Source organism: Barbus barbus (genome assembly GCF_936440315.1).
Source record: "Barbus barbus genome assembly, chromosome: 25".
NCBI lineage: Eukaryota > Metazoa > Chordata > Actinopteri > Cypriniformes > Cyprinidae > Barbus > Barbus barbus.
In genome coordinates this window covers 6,621,709-6,648,900 of record NC_136753.1, presented here as the reverse complement: position 1 = coordinate 6,648,900, position 27,192 = coordinate 6,621,709, and the positions used below count along the sequence as shown (strand labels likewise).

Sequence of the window (27,192 nt, the reverse complement as noted above, 5' to 3'; positions counted from 1 at the left end):
TCATCCGAAGGATGGTGCTTTTTACAGTATAGTGTCCCCATCACTATACGGGGCGCTAGGACCCACCCAGACCGCAGGGTGAGCACCCCCTGCTGGCCTCACTAACACCTCTTCCAGCAGCAACCTAGTTTTCCCAGGAGGTCTCCCATCCAGGTACTGACCAGGCTCAACCCTGCTTAGCTTCAGTAGGCAACCAGTCTTGGGCTACAGGGTGATATGGCTGCACTATGCAATATGACAACATTCATATAAATGTAAACAAAATAAAATAAAAACTACACCAGAATGGGAACCAGGGCTGCAAATGCGTCTTTCTAACTTGCAAGATAGAAGTCATTGATAAACGTATATGTGAGTTCCAGACCTGAAGGTTGAGGTTGATGAATACAATCACCACCACAATTTGTGTAAAAATTGATCAAAGCAGATAATTGGGTTGAATACAGCTAAAAAATATGTTTTTGACTTTTCTCTGACTGCATGCAAATAAAACACATACATTAGATACAGAGGCCAAGGGAATCTAGGCCAAACCAGCATTTGACAGTGACATAGCCTGAGCATTCCTGTGTAACATCAAAAGCATTTGTCTCTGTTATTTTTTTTTTTTTTTTACCTTCAATACTTGCATTAGGACTATTTTAACACTAACAGCTGATGTGAAAAACCTGACAAATTGTTATTCAGCACATAACAGAACTGGGCCAGAAAACAAAGAGCACCATTGTGTACAAATGTGACCCTGGACCACAAAACCAGTCTTACTGTAAGTAGCACGGGTATATTTGTAGCACTAGCCAACAATATTTTGTATGGGTCAAAATTATGGATTTTTCTTTTATGGCAAAAATCATCAGGATATTAAGTAAAGATCATGTTCCCTGAAGATATTTTGTAAATTTCCTAGCGTAAATATAAATATTTAAAAAAATTATTAGCAATATGAATTACTAAGACCTTGGAATTTGGATAACTTTAAACGCGATTTTCTCAATATTGCGATTTGTTTTTTTTTTTGCACCCTCAGATTCCAGATTTTCAAATAGTTGTATCTAACAAACCATACATCAATGGAAACCTTATTTATTCATGTATAAATCTCAATTTCAAAACTTTATGGCTGGTTTTGTGGTCCATGGTCACAAATGAGGAATTATGGCTATCAACAACAGTTGTGTCTCTTGTTAAAGAAATATGTATATTTTAATTAAAAATTAACTAATTTATTAGCCCTGATGTCAAGACCTAAAACCACATGATAAGCACAGGCCTGATTATCTACAGAAATTCGCGGGGAGCTTTGCTCGCTCCCGCGAACGACAGGGGCATCACGTGACCAGAACCCAACCAATCGTTGATAAAGTAGGTAAAGGAAAGCGCGTTCCCGTCGGCAGCTGTGTTGCTCTACAGTGTGGCGAGCTCATCTTGTGTTCAGTATATTTCCATAATACAGACCAACAGACACCTGCAAAAATGTCCGAAGACAAGCCTAAGGTGAGCATCTGATTTGTAATTTGACCGTATTTTGAAGCTTTGCTCAAAACGAGCCGCGTGAGGCCGAGTTCCAGTTTCATTTTGTGCAACCTCGCTGATAGTCAGATTGCGCATTTATGCGGGAGAAAGGCGGTCGGCGCGCAATCTTTGTCTTGTTTTCATACAAACGCCATCCGTTTTTAATTTGCAGGCTTGCGATTTTATTAAAGCGTGTTTTAAACGGTCCGTTAAGCAGATGCTCTTTGAAAGAACGCTATTATTTATTCCGCACCGCGCGTTTGCTCCGGTGTAATTCAGCGTTTGCGGGTTTTTCTTTGTGAGAGCGGAGTGGCGCTCACCGGCCACGTTACGCCACTGGCGTAAGAAAATGCCGCAAGAGCAGCGGAACGGAATATAAAAGAGCGTCGCAGCACTCTATTTGTCGTCGGCCATTTGGATGATAAATAAACGGATACCGTGTATCTTCCACGCGAGTCAAAAATAAGTTTGATTTGATTAATCTGGCGGTTACGGTACTGAGCTCTGAGTTGCATCTCGCTGCGCCAGATGCTTAAAAATGGCGCACAGAGCTGCAACAATGTTTGACTAGACGGCTAACATTTGCTGCTGTATTTGTCTGATTTTGTACGTCTCGTTCGCTTCACTGCTGCCGTTACTATTGACTAGTTGGATGTTCTGAACATTGTTATAAAATGTGTTTTTAATCCCCCCACAATTCACTTAGTTCTTAAAAACTTAGCATGCACTACTAGGCCTTGTTCACTGCTTAAGTTATAGCCCTCCAAGGGGCTCATATCATATTCTACAGCAGGATTGTGTTTCATGCATCTCATATGTGTACATTTTGCACTATTTGATCTTCCCTGCCTTCTCATACATGTACTTTATTATTATTGTTTCAGGAGGGAGTGAAAACAGAGAACGACCACATCAATCTGAAGGTGGCGGGACAGGATGGTTCAGTGGTCCAGTTCAAAATTAAAAGGCACACGCCACTCAGCAAATTAATGAAAGCGTACTGTGAGAGACAGGTAAGGCATTTCCACTAGATCAGTAATCGTGCTCATGGTAAACCCTGGCACTCAGGACAGCTGCGTGGGCATGTGAGTCACTGATTTTGGAACACAACGCATGTAGAACTCCATATTTATTTGAAGTATTATTAAAATTCTATAATATATCCAGTTCCAAGACTGATGTAAATATTGCTTTTATTTCAGGGTTTGTCGATAAGACAGATTAGATTTAGATTTGACGGGCAACCAATTAATGAGACAGACACACCGGCGCAGGTGAGTAAAAGTGCCCCTTTTTTGTGACAATCTCGTGTTATTGTAGTGCTATTTGAATACTAATATAGTATTAATGTTTTGCATTGGCTTTTATGTTGGTTTTTACTTTTCATTTTAGTTTCAGCAATTGTGTTTTTGTCAGTTTATTAGGATTTTTTTCTGTTTTAGTAATTTTAGTCCTTTAAACAACTGAGAAATGTTGTTTTTGCGGCTAACTACAAATTTAGGTTGAAAGCCTATCTACTTTCAATTAAAATCATTTGAAATAGTAGTTTTATTTAACAGTAGTAACACTGGAAATCCCTGATCATACTTAAAGATTTACCAGCCCTTTTTTTTTTAGTTTTTTTTTTGTGTGACCAGATGATGATTGAATAATAAATATAATTTTGATAACCTAATTGGGGTAACACTTAACAGTAAGGTTTCTTTTGTAACATTAGTTATTAACTATCTTGGATAACAATGAAAAATACTTCTAAAACATCTTACTTGATGTTAATTTCAACATTTACTATCGCATTAAAAATGTAAAGTTGTATCTGTTTAAAATTAAATGAAGCTTCCCAAATTAACACAAACGATCAAACTAATATTTTATTAACTTGTTAAAAAAGGATTAATAAATACTGTAATGTATTTTTTGTTAGTTAATGTATTACCTAATGTTAATTTTGCATTTGTTAGCTGGAGATGGAGGACGAGGACACGATTGACGTATTTCAGCAACAAACTGGCGGCTCCTGCTAAAAGTCCACACCACCTGGATCCCACACTTATCTATTTTATTCCTCATGATGTTTCATTGATGCTTTCACATCATTTCCCCTTCTCTTTCTCTCTTTGTCTCTCTTCTGTCATCCCTAGCTTTCCTAGAGTGGGCATCGCAAATGTGTTTCCAGTAATATTTATATGCGCAATGGTTAGACAGCTACTGTGGTGGGGGAACAAACTCAAGAAGGCTGCTAGAGGGCGTAGTAGTTCAGAATATCCACACCAGCCACCATGCAAGGTTTTATGTTGCTCTGAACACTGATTCACTCGACAAGCCCCGGGAACTGTTCACCCCCTCCATAGTATATCCTCCCAATAAAAAGTGAGGGAGCATAGGTTTTTTTTTTTTTTTCACCTTTCAATTCTTTAAGCTTTAAGTAGGCCTGTTTCAACTCTGATTCTATTTGCCTGTATGTGTTGTAGAAATATTTTCAACCAGTGTTGTATTCATCTGCCTTTTAATGGGGCCGCTTCTCGTATGAGCTCACTGTAGGGACGGGATGTGAACCATCTCGGTGGAGGTTGATTAAAAATGAAGAGACTGAATACATGATACAATTTACAGTGACCCTTTCTGGACCAAACCCCAAAGATGGTACTCTATTAGCAAATAAGGGGCAGGATTACACCAACTAGTTCTGTGTTAAACTTTTAAATGTCTGTATAAATATATCATTTACCATTCCTATTTCCTCTTTGAGTGTTGGTTGAGGAAACGGGAATTACTTAAAATGACCAATATATCTTTTTTTTCCCTATTCGTTACTTCCCCCCCCCCCCCCCTTTTTTTAAATCCCAAAACTATGACCAGATCTTGAAGCAAAACAAAAGGGAATCCTTTCAGGCTTTGAGGTGATGTATCTGTCATCGCTCATAAGGACTGGTCTGATTTCTTTTAACATCTCTTGCCCTCCCACTGTAATTCATATGGAAAGGGAGAGAGAATTTGACTCAAAGATTTCCAGATGATGGCATCCTTTTGTACTGATATGTACATTTTTTTTTTTGTTGTCCTTTACTACTGTAAACAATAAATATAGTTTGGTACTTTTTTTTTTTTTTTTTGCTGAGGCTTTTTCGTCATGCCCAAAGAGTTTTTGTTTGTGTAATTGTTTAAAAGCATGTTTTTCAGTTTGTCATCAAATATGGAGCCTGTAGAAAAGCTTATAGAAGCACAATGACGCATCCTTTAACAAGATGTCAAAAATTTCTTTATACACAGTTATTACATGTATAAACATACAAAACATGAGATGAAGTGTCAAGAAAGATTAAATATAAATAAAATCTGGAGTGTCACAAAGGCACTGGAATGTACATGTCACACATGTAGCTTTTTGCATTGTCTTACAAGACGAGACGCAGTGTCTTTTCATGTCCACTTTTAAGATTAAAATATATTTCTAAAAATCTACAGTAACAGTTACAGAGAACAAAATGCTTGTAAAACACTTATTACACTGAAGTGCAAAACTGCTAAATAAAAATCTTGCCTTCAGAATGCTGGTGAACAATATTTTCTTGGGATATTAAAACTTTTTGATCGGTCAGCAGTAATGAAGTCATGTAGTATTTTATTGCATGTTCTTTCATCCAGCCATTATTGTCCCTTTTATTTGTTTACTTGGGCTGAAACGAACAAACACCACAATGTACTTGGGCAACTGTACTGTTTTTCTCCCTAAACCCTCTCGTAAAAGCCTTAATTAGTGTCTGAAAGGGAGTCTGGAATTTTTCAGGGAATTTTAGGTCGAGTATATGTGGCAGTATGTTTGTAAACATATTTGTCCTCTTATATGATTCTTCACATAACTGACGGTCTATGAAGAGAACTAAGAGTCCACTAGAGCTTATATAATTTTTTCCATTGATTTGTTAGTTACTGTGCAACAACATTAACATGTTAGCTGTTCACATTCATGTTCTTTCAGCATGGATGCTATGGCACAGGCAGAACAGACTCTTTCCTTCCTGTTTTGTGTATTTAATTAGGTGCCATATTTACAGGTTTCCATCAACTACACTGTTCTGTAACCCTACAAATAGCAATGGAGGCGGCACAGATCTTTATCTTCTGGCAGGAAAGTCTTTTTCTTCATTCTTCCATAGTGTTACTATGCCCATGGAGATGGCGAGTAAACCTGAGTAAACACTTCAAATTTAACAGGCAAAGCATTTTCATTAGTGGGGAAGTGTGTGATTCAAGTGTCTGGTCTTTTTCCCTCGTGAAGCCCCAGCTGTATTATTGGGATGTCTCTCTGAACTGAGAAATGGAGAGTCTGCAGATTCTTTGCTTTCGCCTCAAGGAGGCGCAAGAAGACAGTCGATGTGTAAAGTCTTACAAAAGCCCAGCTTCCCGGCACATGTAGTAAAACTGGCCTCTTTTTGCAATAAGGTTACTGGGCGAATCCATCTCGACAATATGTCCTTTATCCATAACAATCACCCTGAGAAAACAAAAACATTAACAAATTAATGTGTAATAGGCAAATAAATTAAGAGGTTCCCAAACTGTAGCGACGTCCGCAAAAATATGTATAATAGCGCTAAATTTACCTGTTTGGTCACGTTAGTGTTAATAAAACATTACATTATAGATGATTTGGGCTGTCAGATAAGAGTTTAATTTCATAAATTACGCATGCTGACTGTAGAGTTCATTCACACAAATGAAAGACTAGCAAAATCACTTCCCAAAACTAGGGGTCACATTAATGAAAGTTCAGCCAAATGTGTCAATAGTGTAGCAATGTATGATAAATCTGCAGGTTTTAATCATTTGTCCTCGTGTGAAATTCCCAGTCGCATGGATTCCTATTGAAGTGACTGGATTTCACACAATGGTACAACGGTAAATGTGGTGGTTTTGGAGCCCTCAAACAAACAGAACAATGTTTGTGAATGCCACAGAGAACAATTTGGGAAGCACTGTTCAATGGCTTTGTAAAATGACATACTTTGTGTAATCCATAATGGTATTGAGGCGGTGCGCGATGGTAAGAACAGCACAGTCCTCAAACTGGCTGCGGATGGTAGACTGGATCAGGGTGTCTGTCTCCAGGTCCAGTGCAGCTGTGGCCTCATCCAGCACCAAAATTTTTGTCTTTCGGAGAAGAGCTCTTGCCAGACAAACCAGCTGCCTCTGACCAAGACTGCAGAAAGAGAACCATTCACCATTGTTACCATCCAAAATCTCTACTGATTAAAATGTCTTGGCTGCAACTTGCAAGCCACTGGTGAAAATGAAATAAAAAGCCACATTTTAGTTAGTTAAAATCATGAAAGAACAGCACTCTTGGATGCACTGAGTGCTGACCTGAGATTTTCTCCTCCTTCTGAGCACTCATGACTGAGTTTATCTGGAAGTTCAGACACAAAATGTTTAAGGTGAGCCAGTTCCAAGGCATTCCACACTTCCTCATCAGTATAGGCATCGAAGGGGTCAAGGTTCATACGGAGAGATCCTGAAAATAGCACTGGGTCCTGGAAAGACATTAAAATCGCAAAACAGATTTGTGAGGAGTTCATAATAATTTGAAAAAGCCATGACGTGAAGAAGAAATGATAGAGTAATGGAGTATCTCAGTTGTACACACTTGTGGAATGATGGTGATCCGAGACCTTAGATCGTGAAGCCCGATTTCTGCAATATTGATTCCATCGATGTAAATCCGTCCTTTTGCTGCTTCCAAGATCCGGAAAATTCCAAGAGCCAAAGATGATTTTCCTGCACCAGTTCTTCCCACAATACCAATCTGAAAGGATAAGGAACCAGAGAGTAAGTCTGCGGGAACGTTTTCAACATAGCTTGACTTCCAGACAAAGAAATTATGGAACTATTATGCAGGAACACTTTGCATTACCACAATCCCACCAAATGTTTGTCAAGCATAATTACAGCAATGTACTTTGAACTTTCACCGTATATCCTAGTTAGAACAATAAAATGGTTGTATTACTTTATCTTTGTGAGTAATTGACATTTTTGTGTGAGCTACTCCCTCAAGGTCTACACGAAACTAACCTAGTTCAAGAGAAATGAGGCGAGGTATGTATCATTCATAAAAATAGACAGCAATAATATTTTAGCATAAATGCTGATGTAGAATACTTCAAAGTCTTCACTTGTACCTTCTCCCTCTCTTTGATGTGAACAGAGATGCCCTTCAGGGCCAACTCCAGGCCTTTACGGTACTGAAGGCCATAATCTTGAAATTCTATGGTCCCTTTTTGAGGCCAAGATGGCGGTAAAGAACTTCCCTCTATGCTCCAAGCTGCCTGTAAATAATGATAAAGACAGGAAAAATGCTTGCTATTACTGACCAACAACAACAACAAAAAATTACAATTGGAAATAAAGGTTGGTAAAATTAACTATTAAAATAATACAATAGATTGAATTTTGAATTATGCTATACAGCCACACTCACTTCTTTTGGAGTGTCTGCATACTCTTTCACTCTCTCAACTGATACAATGTTGTTCTCTACATCCGTCCATGACCTTACAATCCAGCTCAGGAAACCTGTCACCTAAAAAACAAACAAAAAATTTAACTAGATTAATAAAAACAGTCATTACAGATGGGATGTGATTTGTCTGATCTAACACAGACAAATAAATAATGTTTGCATTTTCTTCTCTGAATGTTAATTTGAAAAAGGTTGACCACAAATGAAAGCTACACCACAGGAGATCTTGTGCAAGAGTTAAAAGCTTTTTTGGTTTGAGGGTGAACATTGCAAGAGCCAGACAACATGAAATATATCTGGTAGCTCTTGTAATATTTATATTAGTATTTATGTCAGATTCTACATAGAGACATTTGAAATGATTCACACCTGAAGTGAATGAGACACGGCCAGACCGACCATCCCAGGACTCAGGGTTCCTTTTGCCATCACAGAGAGAACAGAAGCAGCAAGGACAATGCCATTACCCAGAAACTCCAAATTCACACCCAGCCACCTACACAAGAAGACATCAAAGAACTAAGTTAATATCATTATCAGGCAATCGATATCTATATTACAGGATGCCCAAAACCATACTATATTAAGGTGCCATAAAAAGTGGCATTGACACAGAATGCGGTCTTCAATTGCATCAGCAGTGTTTTTTAAATGGCTGTTACAGTCCATTGTACCCCCCTAGTTGTTTTTGAATACAAGACCGCTTATAGTTTTTGATATTTTTTTCTGAATGTAGATGTTATCGCGATTGTAAAACTGAATTTTGAGCAGTGCCTCACCTTGTGGCTACAAAACGGGGAAAGTAAGCTGTTTGGTTGTGATCCACCTTGTGATTCACACCCATGATGAAGCGTGACTGCTCATTGAACGCCCTGATGACACTGGCACCCTGCACTGTCTCGTTTAAATGCGTGTAGATGGGAGAGCGACTCACTGACTCCAACCGCCGCAGCTGGCAGGATGTGGCCACGTAGAAACTCTTCAAGGTTGAAAAGAGTGAGAGAGAGATTATCAAAACCATAATGATTTCAATCATTGCTTCTGAATTCAGGTACCGTTGGCTCAGCAGATGGGTTCTAGACAGTTCTAGCAAATTAGCCTTCTTTCCTTAACCCCATAAATGCAGATTCGGGCATACCTGTATGAAACCATAGAGGAACGCCATAGGAAGGATGATAACGGCTGCGAAAGGAGTGGCCATCAACACGATGATACAGACTTCCATCAGTTTGAAGAAGTAACCTAGCATCATTTTCAGCCCATCAGGGATCATATTGTCTATGGCATCTATCTCTTTAGCAAAACGATTGAGGAGGTTGCCACTGGGAGTGGACTCGAAGAACGACATAGGGGAGTGAAGCACGTTGTTCAGAAGTTCCAAGTGAAGATGGCGGGAGGCGATGATGCACCCTAATGAGATGGCCACCGTGGTACCAAATATGGCAATTCCTAAAACAAAAGAAATTCAAATCAGTTTAGTTTATTTGAATTATAACTTGATCTGTTGAGGTAAAACACTAAGACTCTTCTGACCTTGAGCAAAGCCGAGAGCTCCATAGACTCCCAGTTTCAGATCCGTGTTCAACTGAGTGCCGTTGATGACAGGCTGATCAGCCCACAAGCTTAACCAGTAATTATAAGATAGAGATGCTGCTTGTTGGAAGGCATACAGAAATACAATGGAAACTATCAAAGGCAAACCAATAGTGCGGAAGTATTCAATGTACATCTCAAGTTTGACCTATTGGGACAGAGCGAAAATTGAGATTATAAGCCAAACGTATGTGGTTAATAGAAAGAAAATGTCATCAAGTATTAGGATAAATGTTCTTACTCTGCCAATCCGTGCTTTATCAACCTTAGTCAGTTTGCCCAGGTCTTCTTGGATGTGGTCCTCATCAGAATCGGTCAGTGGCTCAATTGTAATACTGTTGGTGTCACCACTAAAAGACAGTTTGAATCAGTCTTTATGCTTCTAATATTTAGTGAATAACTTAACAAGCGCTAAATGCTGCAGAGTGTGAATATCCGGAAATGAACTAGCATTTTTGCACTTTTGGTCAATATTTTTTTTAGATGCCTGAAATAAGGTATGTGGTTAAAATGGCTCAAGATATTTTCAGGTTTATGTCATAAAATACATCCCAATACCACATAGTATAATATTAAAATTTATACTAATTTAAAATCTCATACCTGATAAGCTGCTCTTGGGACAGATCCCTGGAAAATGGCATGTATTCAGTAACGCTCAATCTTACGGACAGTCTTCTGGAGCCTGCAAATGTATGAATTCAACATAAAATGATCAATAATACTGAATCCATAAGTTTTTTCACATTAAAACAACATTTGGATCTGACATATCCCTTATGAGAAGATCAGCTGAAACCGCTATGAAGTTTCATACTAGTCCTGGTTGCTTTATGCAGAATGGAGACTGGTGTAGCTTATAGTGCAACACTCGTTTAAGCAGGACAACACCAGAAAAAACATGCTGTGCACTAGACAACATTGCTAGTGATTCTCTGGTGGAAAAGCCTGGTGGGGACACCAGCATCCACAATAACTGCATATATCTTTTGAGCTAGTATCAATGCCTGAACACACACCACAGTAATATTACCTCTTTGGGAGGCCTCTGAAAAGCACTCTTTCCTTTCAGAGCTTGCAAAGGTGTGGATGAAATCAGCAAAAGCACCATTCCGGTTCAGAAGTTCTTGATAGGAGCCTCGCTCACTGATCTCCCCGTCCACCAGAACCAGAATCAAATCCGCCTGAGGCAGGAAGCTCATTCCATGGGTCACCAAAACCCGTGTCTTTGAAAAAAAGAAATGTTGAATGTTAGAGAAAATTACCCCCCATTCCATCCGTAGGGTAAACACTACAGTGATAGTCACCTTGTCTCTCAGTATGCCTCTGGGTCCAATGACTTTATTGAAGATGTGCTGACCAACATGTGCATCCACTGCAGACAGGGGGTCATCAAGCAGGTACACGTCAGCTTTCCTGTAGACAGCACGTGCCAGGCTCACCCTCTGTTTCTGTCCTCCAGACAAATTTAAACCCTGGCAAAAGACAATGTAGAAGCTATTTTTTATCTCAATGCATATCAAGATTTATATACAGATGCATGCTCATTCGTGATTGATCTCATGTACGCTTATTGATCCTATTGAATCAATCTGAATCATGGAAGTTTAGCTCATACAAGCTCAGTCCTCTACTTTGGGTGAAGTACAATGGTCTCACCTTCTCTCCAATCTCAGTAGCATCTCCTGCAGGCAGATTGTCCAGATCTGGCAGCAGGGCACAGGCTTCCAGCACCCGCTGATACCAGCTTTCCTTTTTTTCCCGTCCAAACAGAATGTTATCCTGCAGACTGGCATTTTGGATCCAAGCTTGCTGGGGAACGTAGGCAATTGAGCCCTATATTGACAGGAGCAAAGAAATGCTAAGATGACAATCAACTAAGATGAACTATTTTACACTTTGAAATTTGATCAGTGGCCTTGAAATAATCTTGACTTTTTCAAATTGCTAAAACTTTGTTTATTTCCACATTTAAATCTGATTTTCAATGTGGTTTCAGACTTTTGTATCTCTTGAATTTTATAATTGTAATATGTGAGTCTACTCTGAAAGACAGGGCTCTCATTATGGGCACTTTCTGTGTAATCATAACATGCCATTCAAAATTATATTTCATAAAATATATACAATGAGCGTTATGGTTGATTAATCTAAGTACCTTGACTGAGACTGCCCCGCTTCTTTTTTCAGTCTCCCCAAGCATGGCAGAAAGCAGTGAGGATTTCCCACTGCCAACATGGCCGACAACAGCAACCAGTGAACCACAGGGAACTCTAACGCTGATCCTGCTCCAACACACAGAGTAAGTGAGGGGGATGTTGCTTAAACTTGGACACTTATTGCCTGATTGTGTATTCAGGAGTCTTGTGGAAACTTTCTGGATAATGATACCTTTTTAGACATGGGGGGCCATCCTTAGACCAGCTGAAGGTTCCATTCTCAAACACTACACCATCCACGTCTGACAAGCAAAGAGGAACAATCAAAGAGCAAAAGTAAATCATGTAATATCATGCCTTAATCACTTACCATAACATGCAATTTATGAAGGCAGACTATCTACACAAACACAAATTGTTCTAGAGAAAAGTGCAGTTGAAATTACAGAGATCGCTTCTGGGAAACTAGATTTCTTCTGCAGCTTGTGAAATTATAGGCTCACTTTAATTACACGTTCTAATTAGCTTTATCGTCACAATAACAGTTTTCACAAGCTTTCTTGAACAGCTTTGATGAATGCCGCCCACCACTGTCCCCCAATCAAGTTTCTTTGTATAATAACTGCTAATCTGTATGCTTGAGCATTGTTCATGGCAACATACGAGTCATACTTTTTTATATCATTTTTTTATACCAACATGTCTTTTTATGTTTAAAAAAAGAACTTTGAATTCAGGAAAACATTGCATTGTAAAAATAATTAAATAAATTAAATAGAATGAAATGAAATGATTCAAAATATTTTTAAAAATTATATAAAAGTTATAAATAATATGTTGACTAACAAGTCCATATAAATGCAACTTTGATTTCAGAGTACATAAAAATATATAATTTAATACTGTAATATTGTAGCAGTGTTTATTTTGTCACAAGGCTAATCGTTTTTTAATGAACCATTGTTTTGTGTAAGGTCTACGCTGATAAAATAAAATAATATTTTATGTAGTAGGCTACACTGCATTCACATGCAGGCGATCCAGTAAGTTTTCAAAGATCTCTAATTGTTTTTGCCAGTGAGAGGAAGTGAGACATCACTGCCATCTAACTGTGAAATTTAGAGTCTATTGCCAAACTGTTGTTAATCTTGCTCTCACTCATATTTTTACTGACAGACGGAAGTGAGGGGCAGAGGGAAAGTCTCACAGGGTACAGACAATATTCAGTCTGTTTTTAGCCTTACTCATCTATTGCACAATAATGCTTGTCAACAAGTGATCTCTCACCAGATTTAAAGGATTCCCTTGTCACATTGTCTGGTTTGAGTTCATCTTGACAAAGAAATTTCCCCAGACGCTTTAAAGAGACAAGAGCCTGCAACACAAGAATAATTTATATTGTATTTAATTGCAGGTCAGTAAAAAATAACTAAATACACACAATATATTCTCACCTGCATGGTTGTGCTCATGGCAAAAGGAAGTTGGCTTAGGGGAGTTTTCAGTATGTTGATAAGAGCCATTGATACAAAGATTTTCTGAGCATCCAGAACATTCTTATCATCGATGAGCACATAGACACCAAACATGGAAAAAGCAATCTGCCAAAGAATGGAAATTGCAGTCAAAAAAACAAAAACAAAACAATATCACTGAACTAGAGGTAATATATGTTTACAATCATTACTTCTATCATGTAAATGTAGGATTAGTTCTTTCCCAAAAGTGTGCCCTGAAGCATTACTTAAGAATCTGTTATTTTCTTCTCACCAGGAAGGATGAGGAGTTGAAGGAAGCAATAGAAACAGAGTATAAGATCTGTGATTTCTTCAGAGTTTTAAGCTCCTTCTCTCTGTATCCCAGGACCTGCTCCAGAAAAGCCTTTTCCCAGGCGTAGAACTTCAAAATCTTGATACCATTCAGAATCTCATTCATTAAATTGACCCGTCCATCCATGTACTTCATTTGTATCTCCTGTGGAGTGACCAGAAAACAGGAAACTGTCATTAAGCATGACAAGTTTTGAAGTGAAGTGACATACTTCCAAGTATGGTGACCCATACTCGGAATTCGTGCTCTGCATTTAACCCATCCAACGTGCACACACACAGCAGTGAACACACACACACCGTGAACACACACCCGGAGCAGTGGGCAGCCATTTATGCTGCGGCGCCCGGGGAGCAGTTGGGGGTTCGGTGCCTTGCTCAAGGGCACCTCAGTCGTGGTATTGAGGGTGGAGAGAGCACTGGACATTCACTCCCCCCACCTACAATCCCTGCCGGCCTGAGACTCGAACCCGCAACCTTTGGCTTACGAGTCCGACTCGACTAACCATTAGGTCATGACTTTCCCCTAACACAACACCACTATGTCACAACACCACTAAATCACAGAATATATATATATATATATTTTTTTTTTTTTTAAGTCTGACTACCCAGCTAACAGAAAGCTGCATAGCTGGTTATCAGCATATGTTTTGTTTTCATTTTCTGATGTTCCTACAAGGCTTCTTGACTAACTGAACCAGAAAAACTTTCTTGGTCAACCACCATTACCATTAACCGTCTTTTGCTGATGAACAGGATGGTAATGCTGGTCCACCAATTAGACCAGCATCACACCAATTTGGGCTGGTCTTTTCAGCAGGATGATTTTACACTTAACTGATACTGAAGAAGGCAATACATTCCTAACTTCATGTTAAGATATTCTAGAACACAATAGCTATGAGCTGAGAGATTGACTCAATCAATGGCATGCCAAATGTCTGTTGTTTTCTGAAAAGAAAATGGAAGTTTTATTGCCATTTGCAAGCATTGTGGTTACTTCGCTTCGGAGGAAGCATGGGGAACTTCAAAGGAAAAAGAGAAGCTTGAATCCAACCCGCACACCCACGCTCTGCTCACTTCACTATCTAAACCAGCTGTGGACCCTTCATGCTGACTTTTTTAGCACTCATTCACAGCGCTCCTCTACGGTCCCATGGCTCAGAAAGAATTTTAGTGGGTTAGATAAACAAGGAACTCATTTTCATCTCCTTTAATGAGAATCTCATTCAGATATTAATCAGATATTAAAATTAAATGTACCTGCCTTCAAGGACTGAAATACTTACACTGCTGTAGCTTGCAATACAACATATCTTTGAGGTATGGAACTTGCAGTATGTTTTACTGGAGAGTAACCTCTTTTATCATGACCTCAAAGAGCAGATGAGTGACAACACTTGAATCATAGATGAGTTACAACATTACAGTACCTGGAGTTTGCTTCTCTTCCTTGCAATGAATCCGTTCAGAGGGAAAATGAAGATCACAGTGGCAATGCCTGCTAGAGCAGATGGTCCTAAATGCTGAAATAAGCCAAACAAGACATGTCTCATTTATTTCTCTTGGAAAGCTAAAACAGCTATTCAGCCAGTATCCCCAAATGGTCAGAAAGTAATTCAGGTTTTACTCATATTACTAGAATGGAGATAGTTTAATGGAGTGGAATAAAAAAATTAGCAAATATACGTGCCCTCACCTGCCAAAGAAAGAAGAGACAGAGTGTGACCTCAATGGGTGCTAACCACACTGCATTGAAATACACCACAAAATCCATCAGCTTCTGGGTATCAGCAGAGACCAGATTGACAATCTCCCCCACCGTGCATGTTCTGCGTGCTGCGCTGTTCATGACAAGAGACTGAGGAAAAACAAGATGGAGAAACAAAAGGATTGATTAAAAACTGGACTGACTCCCTTTCATAAGGACATTTGAATTGACTTGAACTGGTCATGACCTACAGGAAGCTGAATTGTAATGATAAGAATTTAGTTGAATGAACAAATTCAACAAACATTGTATTACCAGAACATTCACTAGTTCATAACATGGGCAAAAACTTGTTACACTTTACTTTCAGCCCATTTCGAAGAAAATGAGAGAATTCCAGGAAATTTCATGGTCCATAAAATGTTTTTTTATTTTTTTATTTTATGCCCCTGAAACCATTTCTGTACATACTTCCCTCTCTCAAAAATCACAGACTAATCACAGAATCATATGTTCTAAAAACGTTTCTGTGCAGGTGAGATGGCCCACCTTTCTGTAGACCAGACCCATGACAGCTGTTTTAACCCTCATGCCCACAGTAAAGCAGGTGTATGTGTACTGGTGGTTGAAGATGGACTGCAGGCAGGACAGGAGGAACATAAGAGAGGCGTAGAAATAGCCCTTCCACAGCGGAGCGTCCTCATCCTTCATAAAGCCTAACAACAGACTTTAAAAAAAGAGAGAAAATGGTTTGAATGAAGGCACTATATAGTATGAAGAAATCTGCTGATTTCTGATGTAACTAAGCATTTGGCTAGATTCCTCTGTAACAGACCACATCCAACAATTGTGCTTAGGCTCCAGGTTTACAGTAGCGCTTAAACCCACAGCTTTCTTTGAAAATGTTTTGAAAATGAAGACTGGTGGATTTGTTGAGCTTAACAAGAGGTAGAATGTTCAACTGGAAAAATGTTTTTCTGAATGCTAACCAAATGCTACAAAATCCATGTTGGTTACTCTGAGGGCAGAAGACCTTGAATGTTTCCACAGTTTCCACCAAAGTCCACCTTTTTTGACAGTGGATCCCAGTACAATACATGTACTTGCTTCAGTTTAGATCTCCCTGCTCGCTGGGAGCTGACTGAACCTCCCATTTAGCTGGCTGCTTGCCTATAGTAACCACAACCCCGACAGTGTTCCTCTACCCTCCCCGAAGCTAACACGTCTACGGCGGACAGAATGCTGTGGTCATCTCTCGCTCTCTCAAGCTTTCAGACTTGAAGCCATAATTGCTTCTCTGTGGGCATAAACAGCATGATCTCTGTCTGGCTAGTATGGCGTCTCTGACTCAAGCACCTGCTGCACACTGCCACTTCCTGTTTTCATCCCAAGATATTGTGAACCGTAAGATGTCTCTTCTAAAAATATTTTGATAACCTAGCAAGCTGTCTTTAATAGCACAGAGGGGCCATCTGTGTTTATTTCAAGGCAGAGCTTCTCATAAACACAACCCAAAGCCTAACTTATCCTAGATATACCAAAAGCCCAAAGGGCTTAAACTAAGGACTGGGCCAAGATTACTCATTAAATCTGCTTTGACTTTCTCACCTTAGAACCTGTGGAACTGAAAACATGAAGGCATCGTGGACCATGATGCACAGCGTCCCCGTTAGGAAGTAGGGTCCGAAGCTACGCGCGAGTGTCCGTAAGAGACAGAATCCCGAACTCTGCTCCTTCTGAATCTTGCGGAGAAACTGGGCCTGGTCTGGTAGTCGAGATCCCAAGGCAATACTGGTACTTAGGTGGTTCTCCTGCCTGTAGATGAGAAGAGGCAAACGGACATGTGCATAAGGAATTGGTGCTAAAGCCTAAATGCAGTTGTTAAGCTTTTTAATACCTCTTTGTATGTTGTAACTGAAAACAGAATGACATTAAAACCTCCTGTGCCACAACACAAGTTTCCATAAATTGTAAACTGCAAGGGACCTCTGACATGTGAGGCCTTAAAAGAGGATTTCAGAGGACTTGAAAACACTGTATGTTTAAAACAGAAAAGTGTTAACAAGCCAACCAGTTGACACAATCCTCCTGTCTTGACCGTATATGCAGCAGGGCTCCTTTTGACTCATTTTAGGTCTGTCTCTTTTGTGGGCATCTTTCAGATGGAAATGTGATTGCATTGATCAAAGCAACATGAGGATCCACAGCAACATGGACAAACAATATAAATGTACATGTGCTTCAAAATATCACGTGTGGGAAAAACGTGTCTGATATTTGGAACTTACTGCTGTAACTTGGTGCGCTCCGCTGTCCATTCTTCTTCCAAGTCAGATATTATCTTCTCAGATGTATCCTCTTCCCTCAGACTCCACAGATCTTCTGCTTGCAAAGGAGAACGGTATCCCTTAAAAACCAACCTGGAAGCACACACAACACAAAATAAATGCATTACTTTTACTGTGACTGGTCCAACAAGTATTTAAAAGAGCCTTTTCACAAATTATAAATGGTATTCAAAATCATTTAATTTCCTACCCGCTGAACCACCAGAAGAGGAACTTGGACAAGAATGATGCATCTTGAACAGGACATGCATTCTGAGAACAGAACAAGAGCAAGTTGGCTACAAATTCAGTATATGGGAAAAAGTACAGAATGTGGATACGTGTTTAAATATATATGAAATAAAATAATGTGCTTACAAACTACAGTTCTCACATTATACACATAAATAACCAGGTGTGTAACTGTCAACAGTCAATTTTAGAAAGAAGAGTTTCACAGTTTTGCTTTCTTGGATGGAGAAAGGAGTGGTTAGAAATCATATTTGGCAACAGTGAACTAAACAGAGTAAACAGAGAAACATTGTGAAAGTGTCTGTGAGTAAGAGTGGTAGACCTCTATCTGTGTGTGTGTGCATGCCTTATGTGCCACTGCAACACACTTCCACCCACTGCTGACCTCAGTGATGCCCCCTTGCCCATACAGTCAGCCACCCAAACACTCACTCTCTCTCCGGCCTCCTCACCGGAGGTCTCACTCTTCAGGATGCTGTGAATAACCTTATACAGGAAGTGACTGAGCCAGGAGGGGATCAAGGGGTACGGAACTGACGTCTGTGGCTAGAACCTCATCACAAACACACTAATTCCACTCTGAGCTTGTTTCCTTGTTTTTCTCTGGAGGAGAACAGTCAGATGGACCACTATCTCACAAGATGTCTGGAGATTACGTTCTGTGTTGCTCTGCTCTGTGTGTAATTTGCATACATAACAACCAAACAGTGGGCAGAATGAGTCAAGAATTTAGTTTAAAAAAAGGATATATCATTATCCGGGAAGGAGGACCACAGAGTGTCCATGTTGATGAGTCAAGCTGACTGCCGAAAAACATCTTTTTTATCCAATAGCTAATATCTAAGTGCTGCATACTTGCGGGAGACAGTAGTTGAGTATCCTACCACCATTACCATAATTCACTTCAAAATGGTGGGGTTGGGTTCTATATTACATAAGGACACTAGTAAACAACAGGATTCACCACAGGATTGTTTGTGATGTCTTATTTTAGCTGATGAAGAGTTTGCTCCGTTCGTACCTTGAGGACAGCTTTGCCTGAGGGTGCCCGGTCTGCAAAACAGCTGAGGAAGAGTTGCGCCAACTGCAGGGCGAAGTACGAGAAAAAGGCCAAATAACGCACAATATCCGGAGAGATACCCTGAAAAGCAGAGACACCAAAATCAGCAGATCACATACAGATTACAGAAAAAGAGAGCGCAGGCAGACTTTCCATTTTAAACGAGTACCACAACCAGGGATTTCCCATAATGTACTGTGATGTTATTCCAGTTCCGATCCGCAGACTTCCCAACATGCTGTTTACATGCTGAACATTCTGTTCTTATGGAACTCTCTGGAACACACCTTGTTGATGACTATCCAAACCAAGACTACATCTCCTAATGAACCTTGAAGGGCTTGTTTACTGAGGACATTTCAAAACGTCAATCAAAATGTCATGCGAGAACCCCCTGACTAGAAGAGCTAATTGGTGGAGAACGCAGAAGACATGTTGTTTACATGTCAGTGATGTCATGTCCCAAACTAATGATTAATGTAAAAAATATGATCTGTTGTTTATTCTGTAAGAAATCATGCAGTGCTACAGTGCAGAGTCCCTTCTTACTTCTCCTAATGTCAGAAGACATGGGTGTGCACAAGCATTAACAACATAGTAAAGCTTATTTTGAACAGTTAAGGCAAATCATGGTGAAAACCAAACTCTTTAATGGCCTGCTTTATATAAATGAATTACGTATGAAAAGAGCCATAAAAGGCCTCAAGTCACGCTACAATCTGGAAACTCATAGATTGCTGCTGTTCAAGCCTCCGGCCACTATTTACTGGTGATGAGCCAAAAGTAGCTATATTTACAAAAGCTTCACATGTGCTTTTCATATGCTGCTCATGCATTTCTACACATATAGTAGATGCTAAGTTTGTCATTCTAGTGTCCTGGATATAGCGTCCTGGCTTCACTATTGGAGCGCAAGCCATGTTGAGACAAATCTGTAGTAAACATCCGTTTGGCCGTGGAGACCCTTGCCAAGATAGAGGCTTTATTCTTAACCACACCACAAAATAAAAAACAAGGTCAGAGTGGTTTCGGTGGTCACAATGTAGGTCAGTAAAAATGCCTTCCCAATCTTATTCAAGCAAAAAGTCAGCATGCCAGTGAGAAATATGCTTATCTGTCTTGTGTCTTGTGTTTGACCCAGTTTTGCATGATATGGGTCAAAAATGCCTAGTCTCATTTCTAAAACTAGAAAACCTGTTTTCTTGCGAGAGGTGTTATTGTCCTTGGGCTGAAAAGGACTGTGTGGCATATAAAATCGCCTTGTACTTTGACCTTGTTATTAACATGGCACATATGTTTTGAACTTTGAATTATTTCATGCATTTGATTTGAATTATTTAGTTAAATAAAATAATTAGCTTCACCCAAGTGAGTTGTGAAAAATATTCGTACTATACTTCCACATACTGTAAGATTCAGTAGGGGTAAAAGGACACTTGCTGACATATGTTTCAAACTAACACCTGCTTGGACTTCACCTGAACTTATGATATGAATGTGACAAACCAAGTCCAAACCTGGGGAAAATCAACAGTGCTAAAAGTAGAAACTGCTGGAATGCTGAGCTTCTGTGTGTTTGTGAGAGTGTGCTGCGATGCATTTTCGTGTGCATGTGTGGATATGTATCTATGACTATGTATGCATCTGTGTTTGTCTGTATGTTTTCATGTGTGCACCTGTGTTTCGTCGATATGTTAGTACACCCATATGTGCAGGGTTACTCCAGGGTTTTGTGAATGTACCGTGAAACTGAAAATCCCCAGATTTGGGGTCTGTGTCAGTTGTCATTTCTCTCACCTGATCCACAGCCAGCTGGACCTTTGCATGAAGTGGAATAAGGGAACAGACCACGCCCAACAACCAGAAGAAGAACAGGAAAACAGAAGAACGGCATCCTCGCACTCTCTCCCAATGAATCACGCACACGGCTAACACCTGTCAAACACACAGCTGTTAATAGCATTGTTCTCATCTGCTAAAATTACAGCCTGTACAAAACAAACGATAAATAACTTCAAAAAGGAGCCTAATTATAGAATGCCCTCTTCCTGATGAGTATCTACTGAATGATGCAAGTTTACTTTAAAGGTGAAGCATGTAATTTTTTCAATACCAAAATACTTTCTCTTTTTCCCGGCTTAATTCATTTGTAGGCTCCACCCCCAAAAGTGTAAACACTGTGGTTCTGTTTGAGTGACCACTGGTGTGAGTTGGGGATGGGACTGTCTGTTTGGCCGACCAATGGAAAACTGGGAAAGTGTTGTGGGAAACTTCATTACTTCATCCTTTTTGAAATTACACATTTCACCTTTCACTCTAACTCATTGTGAAAGTCTTTAAATAGATTTAATTACATTTAATAGATTTAAATTACAACTATTGAGGCCATGACCTTTAGAGAGCAGCAAGCAAAATTTCATCCTATCAAACGAATACCCAACCAAGAAAAAAGTTATGAAAAAGACATTGTATACATGCAGGTTGCATACAGATTAATTCAGTCAGTTAACAGCTTTTGCAATGTATATGGATAAAAAAATGGAGCATCTGAGAACTGAATTTAAGTGCATATGGACTTTACTTTTAAAACTGTGTTTGTATTATCCATCATTAAATTTGTTTTGTTTTTGTTTCAGCAGTTTTGTTGAAGTTATATTGGGATTTCCCTGTCTACCACCACAGCTGTCTCCTCTAATAAAACAACACATGTAAAGCGTGGCCTGTGTTGATCTCACATTTCTCTTAATTACTGACATTCTCCATTTCTCAGACTGTTAGTGGCTCTCGCAGATCCCAAGCTTGATGTGATGTTCAGTTGTTGCTCTATCTCCTAGGTAGCGCAAAACATCATTTGATTACGTAAAAAGCAGTCTCCTGGTGTGGTACATATGAAGGATCAGGACTGGGCCCAAAGACGCCTCATCAAAACCAAACCAAAGCTATATAACCTCAGATAAATGAGGTGAAGCCTTTAAACGGAACTCTTAATCACGTCCTAACGAAACACGCCTGCGGAGGTTATTGCACTACCTCGAAACAGAACACGTAAACCACATGTAACATCTGCATTGTTGATGTTGTGTTTAGACCTCACGTCTTACGAGAATAAGCCATGACTTCTCCTCTGGACAGTGGGAGGAAGCCAAAGCTTGTAATTATACTGGAGAGTTAAGAGCGATAGAAGAGAGAGACAGATCTGCTTCCTGCGGCTTAAATGACAGCACGCAGTGAAACCGGGTACAGTTTATGGTGGGTAAAAAAAAAAGTAGCCAAGCATTACAGCAGACTTCAGCTCCACACAAGGACATAAACCAAAAACTCAATTTGGGGGGCCAAATGAAAAAGATTTCGGGATGTCTAGTGGTCATAGCCATATCTCCACATCCTTTTCACAGGTTCGAGAACAGGTAAATGTCAAATTAAAGTAAAAATTATGACCAAATGATGAAGAGTATTTTAAAGAGCCATTTCAGATATCTAAATCTGGTGGACTATTGGCATACAGTCCCAGGAAAGTATGCCAGACTGCAGTATAGTCTGCTGCATTTTCCACAACCTAGTACTCTAGTACAACTAACCTGAAAGAAGGGAATTTGGGCAAAGTTGGTGTTCTTTTAATGAATCAGGTGCTACAACAATCCAGGCAGCATGTAAATAAATTGCAATTGGGGGCGCAATTCATTCTTTGCAAATTCTCCCTCTAGGTTCAGTAGAGTTGTGTCTGTTGCTGTTCATTAAGCCCAAATATTACACAAGAAACCCCATAGGTGGTAAAGATGGTTGGGCAAGGCAACGAAGCAATCTTTTTATAATTTAAAAGCAATATGTATGCACCTACTTAATAAAATCTCCAAAATAGTTATTGAGGTTTGATACCTACATCCCAGCACTTCACCAAGCTATGAAAATGCATTATTTCACTCTGTGACCAATTAAGATCACAATCTGTTGTGAAGAAAGAGGGCTTTTAAGGACAAGATCGCACTGTTTAACTCTTTGAGTGTTTTTTCTTTGGCTTTAGCCAGTGTTGACTTAGGTGTCTGAGGAGACCACAGATGGGTCATGAGTCTGGTCTGGAGCCCGTCTCTGCAGGATGCAAATGGAACATGCGGACAGAAAGCGATGATGAGATTGTGTTCATTAGGCAGTGTGTAGGTGTGCCCCTAACCTAGTTCACCTCAGAGTGTCACACACTATTAGATGAAAACAGCTCCTGCTGTGTAAGGGTTTAGGAGCCATTTTGCAGACATAAGCAGGTGTGTTGAGAAATGAATTATGGGAAGGAAGGCTTATAGGAGGGGAATGAATGAAGCTTAAATCTCTAATGTACACTCGTGTATGTGGCCCCGCATACATCTTTAAGGCTTAATATGGGATGCTGGTGTTCCCACTAGGCTTCATAACTATCACAAAGTAAAGGTCCACACACTGCTGCAGAATTCCCACAGTTCTACTTGATGTAGATCCTCTGGAAGGTTCTGCCTCATTAATTTTTTAGACATTTTGTCTAAAGGCAGATGTACGTGCACTCTCTCCTTTTTTAACTAGCTTCCTTGGTCACCAGCTTCAAAAGAAAAACAACACTAATCGTCCGACTTCACTAGCTAAGATTTACAAGACTATTCTTGTCAACCTGCTATAAAAAACTGTAAATCAGTCTAGATTAGAATGGAGATTCATTTTGGTCTAAACTTGTTTTTTTTTCAGCAAGACTGGACAACATATTACATTTTTAAAGGTGCATTAGTGAAATTTTGCAGGCAAAAAGTTGAAAAAGCAAAACCAGGTGACCAGCTTTAACTCGCTGCAAAATCTGCATGGGGTAATCTTTCAAACTCATGTGAAATTCCTGATTGTGTGGATTCTTATTCATATTCAAATGAATGGAATTTGCTGAACAGTCGTAAATGTAACCACACCTTAAGCCTGAGCAGCAATCTTTACCATGCTAGTATACAAAATCGGAGATAAAACGAAGCAAGTTATGTAACAAAACCAAGAATCGTATTGTTCCTTACATTCATTGGATGAAAACAACAGATTGGGGCTCATTTTTTCATTAATAAACAGTTCTACACAACTTTTTACCCTGGCTTCTGCTTGCACTGCTAAATATTTCTTATACAGTAAGTATAGAAGCTTGGGGTTACATTACCACGGTGAGACTGCGTATGATGGGACTGAGCAAGAAGACAAGGTGTTGCTGGATTTCCTGTCTTCGTTCCAACAGGATGTAGAAGAATTCCACAAAACCAAAGGATGCCAAGAAGAACCCCAGCAACTGTAAAAGAGCAAAGAGGAAAACAATTCATATCAGGGTGAGAACTGAGTCACTCTCCTGGAAGCTCCGGTGGTCAATGACTGTAGAGAAGAGGTACGATTTACATTATGATAAGACTGGATAGGAATCTGTGTGACTCTGAACAAACGGAGAAACAACTGTATTTCAAACAAAAGATTTTTTAGAGCGGAAGAGTGAGAAGTGACAGCCGCACTCACACTGCAAACTGTGGTTACACACATCACTCTCTCTTTTACTGTCTTCCTTGGTTACTGAAGTGTGAACTCGACCCCTCAGTCTACCCAGATCACCACATTCACTTTGGTTTAACACTCTGGTTTGAGTTTTATAGCCCACAAATCTGGTACGTTTGAGACCCGGACAGGCTTGTATAACAATAACGGGGCTTAGCGGTCTGTCTCACCAGCTTGGCACAGCAGAGCGAAGAGAGAGGCAGCTGACCTCGGCCATGGCAGTACAGATGAAGACAGTAGAACGGAGAGAGGACCCACAGGTAAATGCACGGAGCCCACACCAGGACTGTGTTCTGGAAGCAGTTGCTCAGTTCAGGGTAATGCGTGTACCATGTCTGGTTCCAGTCCTAGAGATGAAGGAGAGGATGTACTTAACTTTTCAACCAGGTATATTATAATTGACAGTCTTCATTCTTTCATTGGATCAACATTTTCTTGATCCAAACCCAGTCCACACAGAAACCAGAAATGTCCATGTTCCAAAACATCTCAAATACATTTCGAGCTTTGTTTACCATATTGGTCAATTTTTGCTTCTTATTGTTTATCTTGGCCAAGCTCATCACTGACTTTATCTTATCTCTTTCTGTTACTGGGTGAGAAACAACTGAGTTTCAATTAAATCTTGGGATTGGACTAAATCGGTGTAACTGAAGGAACAGATCTTCCAGAAATTCTGAACACTAAAGAAGCTTGTACAATCCGTGTATTAAATTGCCATCTGCTAGCTTGTTTAAAATATTAAATGTTATGTAAAATAAATCACATTCCAAACTTTGACCACAGTGCATCATCTTAACTTAATGTGACACATTTATTAAATATTCCAACTTTAACTGAAAAGGCATAAAATGCAAGAACAGCAAAAACCATATATTCTGGTTCTCAGGTTCTTGAAGTCATATAATGTTTCCAGAGTACTTTCAATATAAATATAATTTATAAATATAATAAGCCCTTACAGGTATAAATGTAACATATACAATATAAATTAACTGTATAGACATATTAAGTATATGTGTGTGTGTGTGTGTGTGTGTATATATATATATATATATATATATATATATATATATGAAAAAATCTTTGAATAATATTCAAGATTTAAAGTCACATAAGACGTTTGCTCACCCATAGAGGGTCAAGTCCACTTAGACTGCAAAAGGTATCCATTCACTCGTCTGGTCCTGAAGCTGTACCTATCCCTGCTGTGTATCCTGGTGTTTTAGACTGTTCTGTCACTCTGTGTCTGAGTCAAACTCTTCCTTCGTCCTGGGATCTCCTACACACTCTCTTTCACTTTTGTCACTGCTTGTTTCTGAGAGTGTCTGGAAGTGTCTGCTTTTTGACCACCAGTCTGACAGCTGCTTAGGTGGGTGGTTATATTCACTCTCTCCTCCCAGCAGTCTTCCTTAAACTCTCTGTCTCTCCCTCCTTCTCTATTTATCTTCCTCTTTCCCTGACTCCCACGTACTTTAGGTTCTTTATCAAAACAGTACTGTGGTTTTTGCAAAGTTCTCTGACACCACCCGAAAAAAAATCCCCACCCTTAACATAGTCCTCTCCTCTCCCCCTCTCCGCCTCCTATAAAACACTATCACTCTCATTTTCCCCAAGTAGTCACCTCCGTCTCTGTCCAAATGCAAAAAGTGCTGCTAGTAGCTCTCCAGTGCTATTTGTTTGTCTTTATAGAAGTGCTATATTTCATTTTTCCTGCATGTACCTGAGAAACATTTAGTAAGATCACACTTTGTGTTGTGCATTTTATGTCCAGATGGACTTACGGTACACTTACTGCCCACACTCAGTCCAGCCTGGAATTCAGTACCTTGCCCAATGGCAGCATTTATTATCAACGTGGGACTTGACTCGACAATCTTTCAGTTAGGCTGCCATTTCATATCATAGACTAATGGTTCTCAACTAGTGAAGCCAAAATTTAGTTAAAAGGGGGGTGGGTGGATTAATAAATAAATGGAAATAATTATGGTCAAATAACTGGGCTATGTTTACTGTAAAATAACTTTCACTTCCTAGAAGCTAGACAACTTGACCAGTTGAATGGCTTCATCTATGAAAACTATGAACAAAACAATGGAAGGTTAGAGAAAGAAAGAAATATAACCCAAATTATGTTAAATTCAAGGTATATTCAACAGATATTTTAAATATATTTCTATTCACTATTGTACAATAAACTGTTGTGAAAGCTGCATTGGGTCACCACTCATTGCCCAATGCAAAAGCTGGGTCCTGATGCAAAACCAGTTGAGACCCGCTTTCGCTAGACTATACCATTTTTTGACTCAATTAACAGTATAGACTGGTCTCATTCACTAATTATCCCGTACAGTTTGCGTATGTATGTTAGTAGGGAAAAGTACGCATGTAAAATTTCTGCCATATTCACAACAGGTGCTCAAGCATTTCAGTGTTCCTCGTTCTATTGTCGAGCCTCATGTCCATATAAGGGCTTTCCGTACAATCTTACCTTACCTCGCTATCCCTCCCCCTCCTGCTCGCATTATGGTTGTCTCTTTGAGTAAGTTAGTTTTACACAAAAAAAAACTATAGTTTTTAGGACCACGCGCGTTCGTGCGTCGCCAACTGTGGAGAGGCATATAATGGCCTGGCTTATAATAAATAATACTTTTTAGAGCCTTAGATATTCAGTTTCTATTAGTATAGTTT

General features: G+C 39.5%; 2 protein-coding genes across 2 annotated transcripts; one reads left to right on the top strand and one right to left on the bottom strand.

The window, feature by feature from the left end:
- The first annotated feature begins 1,344 nt into the window (after positions 1–1,344).
- Positions 1,345–5,112, top strand: LOC306844475 (small ubiquitin-related modifier 3-like). Its single transcript, XM_079376632.1, has 4 exons — positions 1,345–1,494; positions 2,397–2,525; positions 2,715–2,786; positions 3,474–5,112. The coding sequence occupies exons 1-4, from the start codon at positions 1,474–1,476 to the stop codon at positions 3,534–3,536; spliced, it is 285 nt and encodes a 94-aa protein (XP_079232758.1). The 5' UTR covers positions 1,345–1,473; the 3' UTR covers positions 3,537–5,112.
- On the bottom strand, positions 4,752–25,843 carry LOC306844474 (multidrug resistance-associated protein 1-like). Its single transcript, XM_079376631.1, has 31 exons — positions 25,633–25,843; positions 24,672–24,848; positions 24,122–24,247; positions 20,764–20,901; positions 18,928–19,047; positions 17,866–17,927; positions 17,616–17,747; positions 16,936–17,142; positions 15,877–16,054; positions 15,316–15,477; positions 15,050–15,142; positions 13,555–13,758; positions 13,239–13,385; positions 13,072–13,159; positions 12,017–12,086; positions 11,784–11,910; positions 11,285–11,461; positions 10,933–11,100; positions 10,659–10,851; positions 10,229–10,310; positions 9,867–9,975; positions 9,566–9,773; positions 9,171–9,481; positions 8,812–9,011; positions 8,402–8,528; positions 7,991–8,092; positions 7,692–7,838; positions 7,157–7,315; positions 6,877–7,043; positions 6,518–6,712; positions 4,752–6,007 (listed from the first exon to the last, which is right to left on the bottom strand). Exons 1-31 carry the CDS (start codon positions 25,672–25,674, stop codon positions 5,899–5,901), a joined length of 4,527 nt encoding a protein of 1,508 aa, XP_079232757.1. The 5' UTR covers positions 25,675–25,843; the 3' UTR covers positions 4,752–5,898.
- Positions 25,844–27,192: the final 1,349 nt, after the last annotated feature.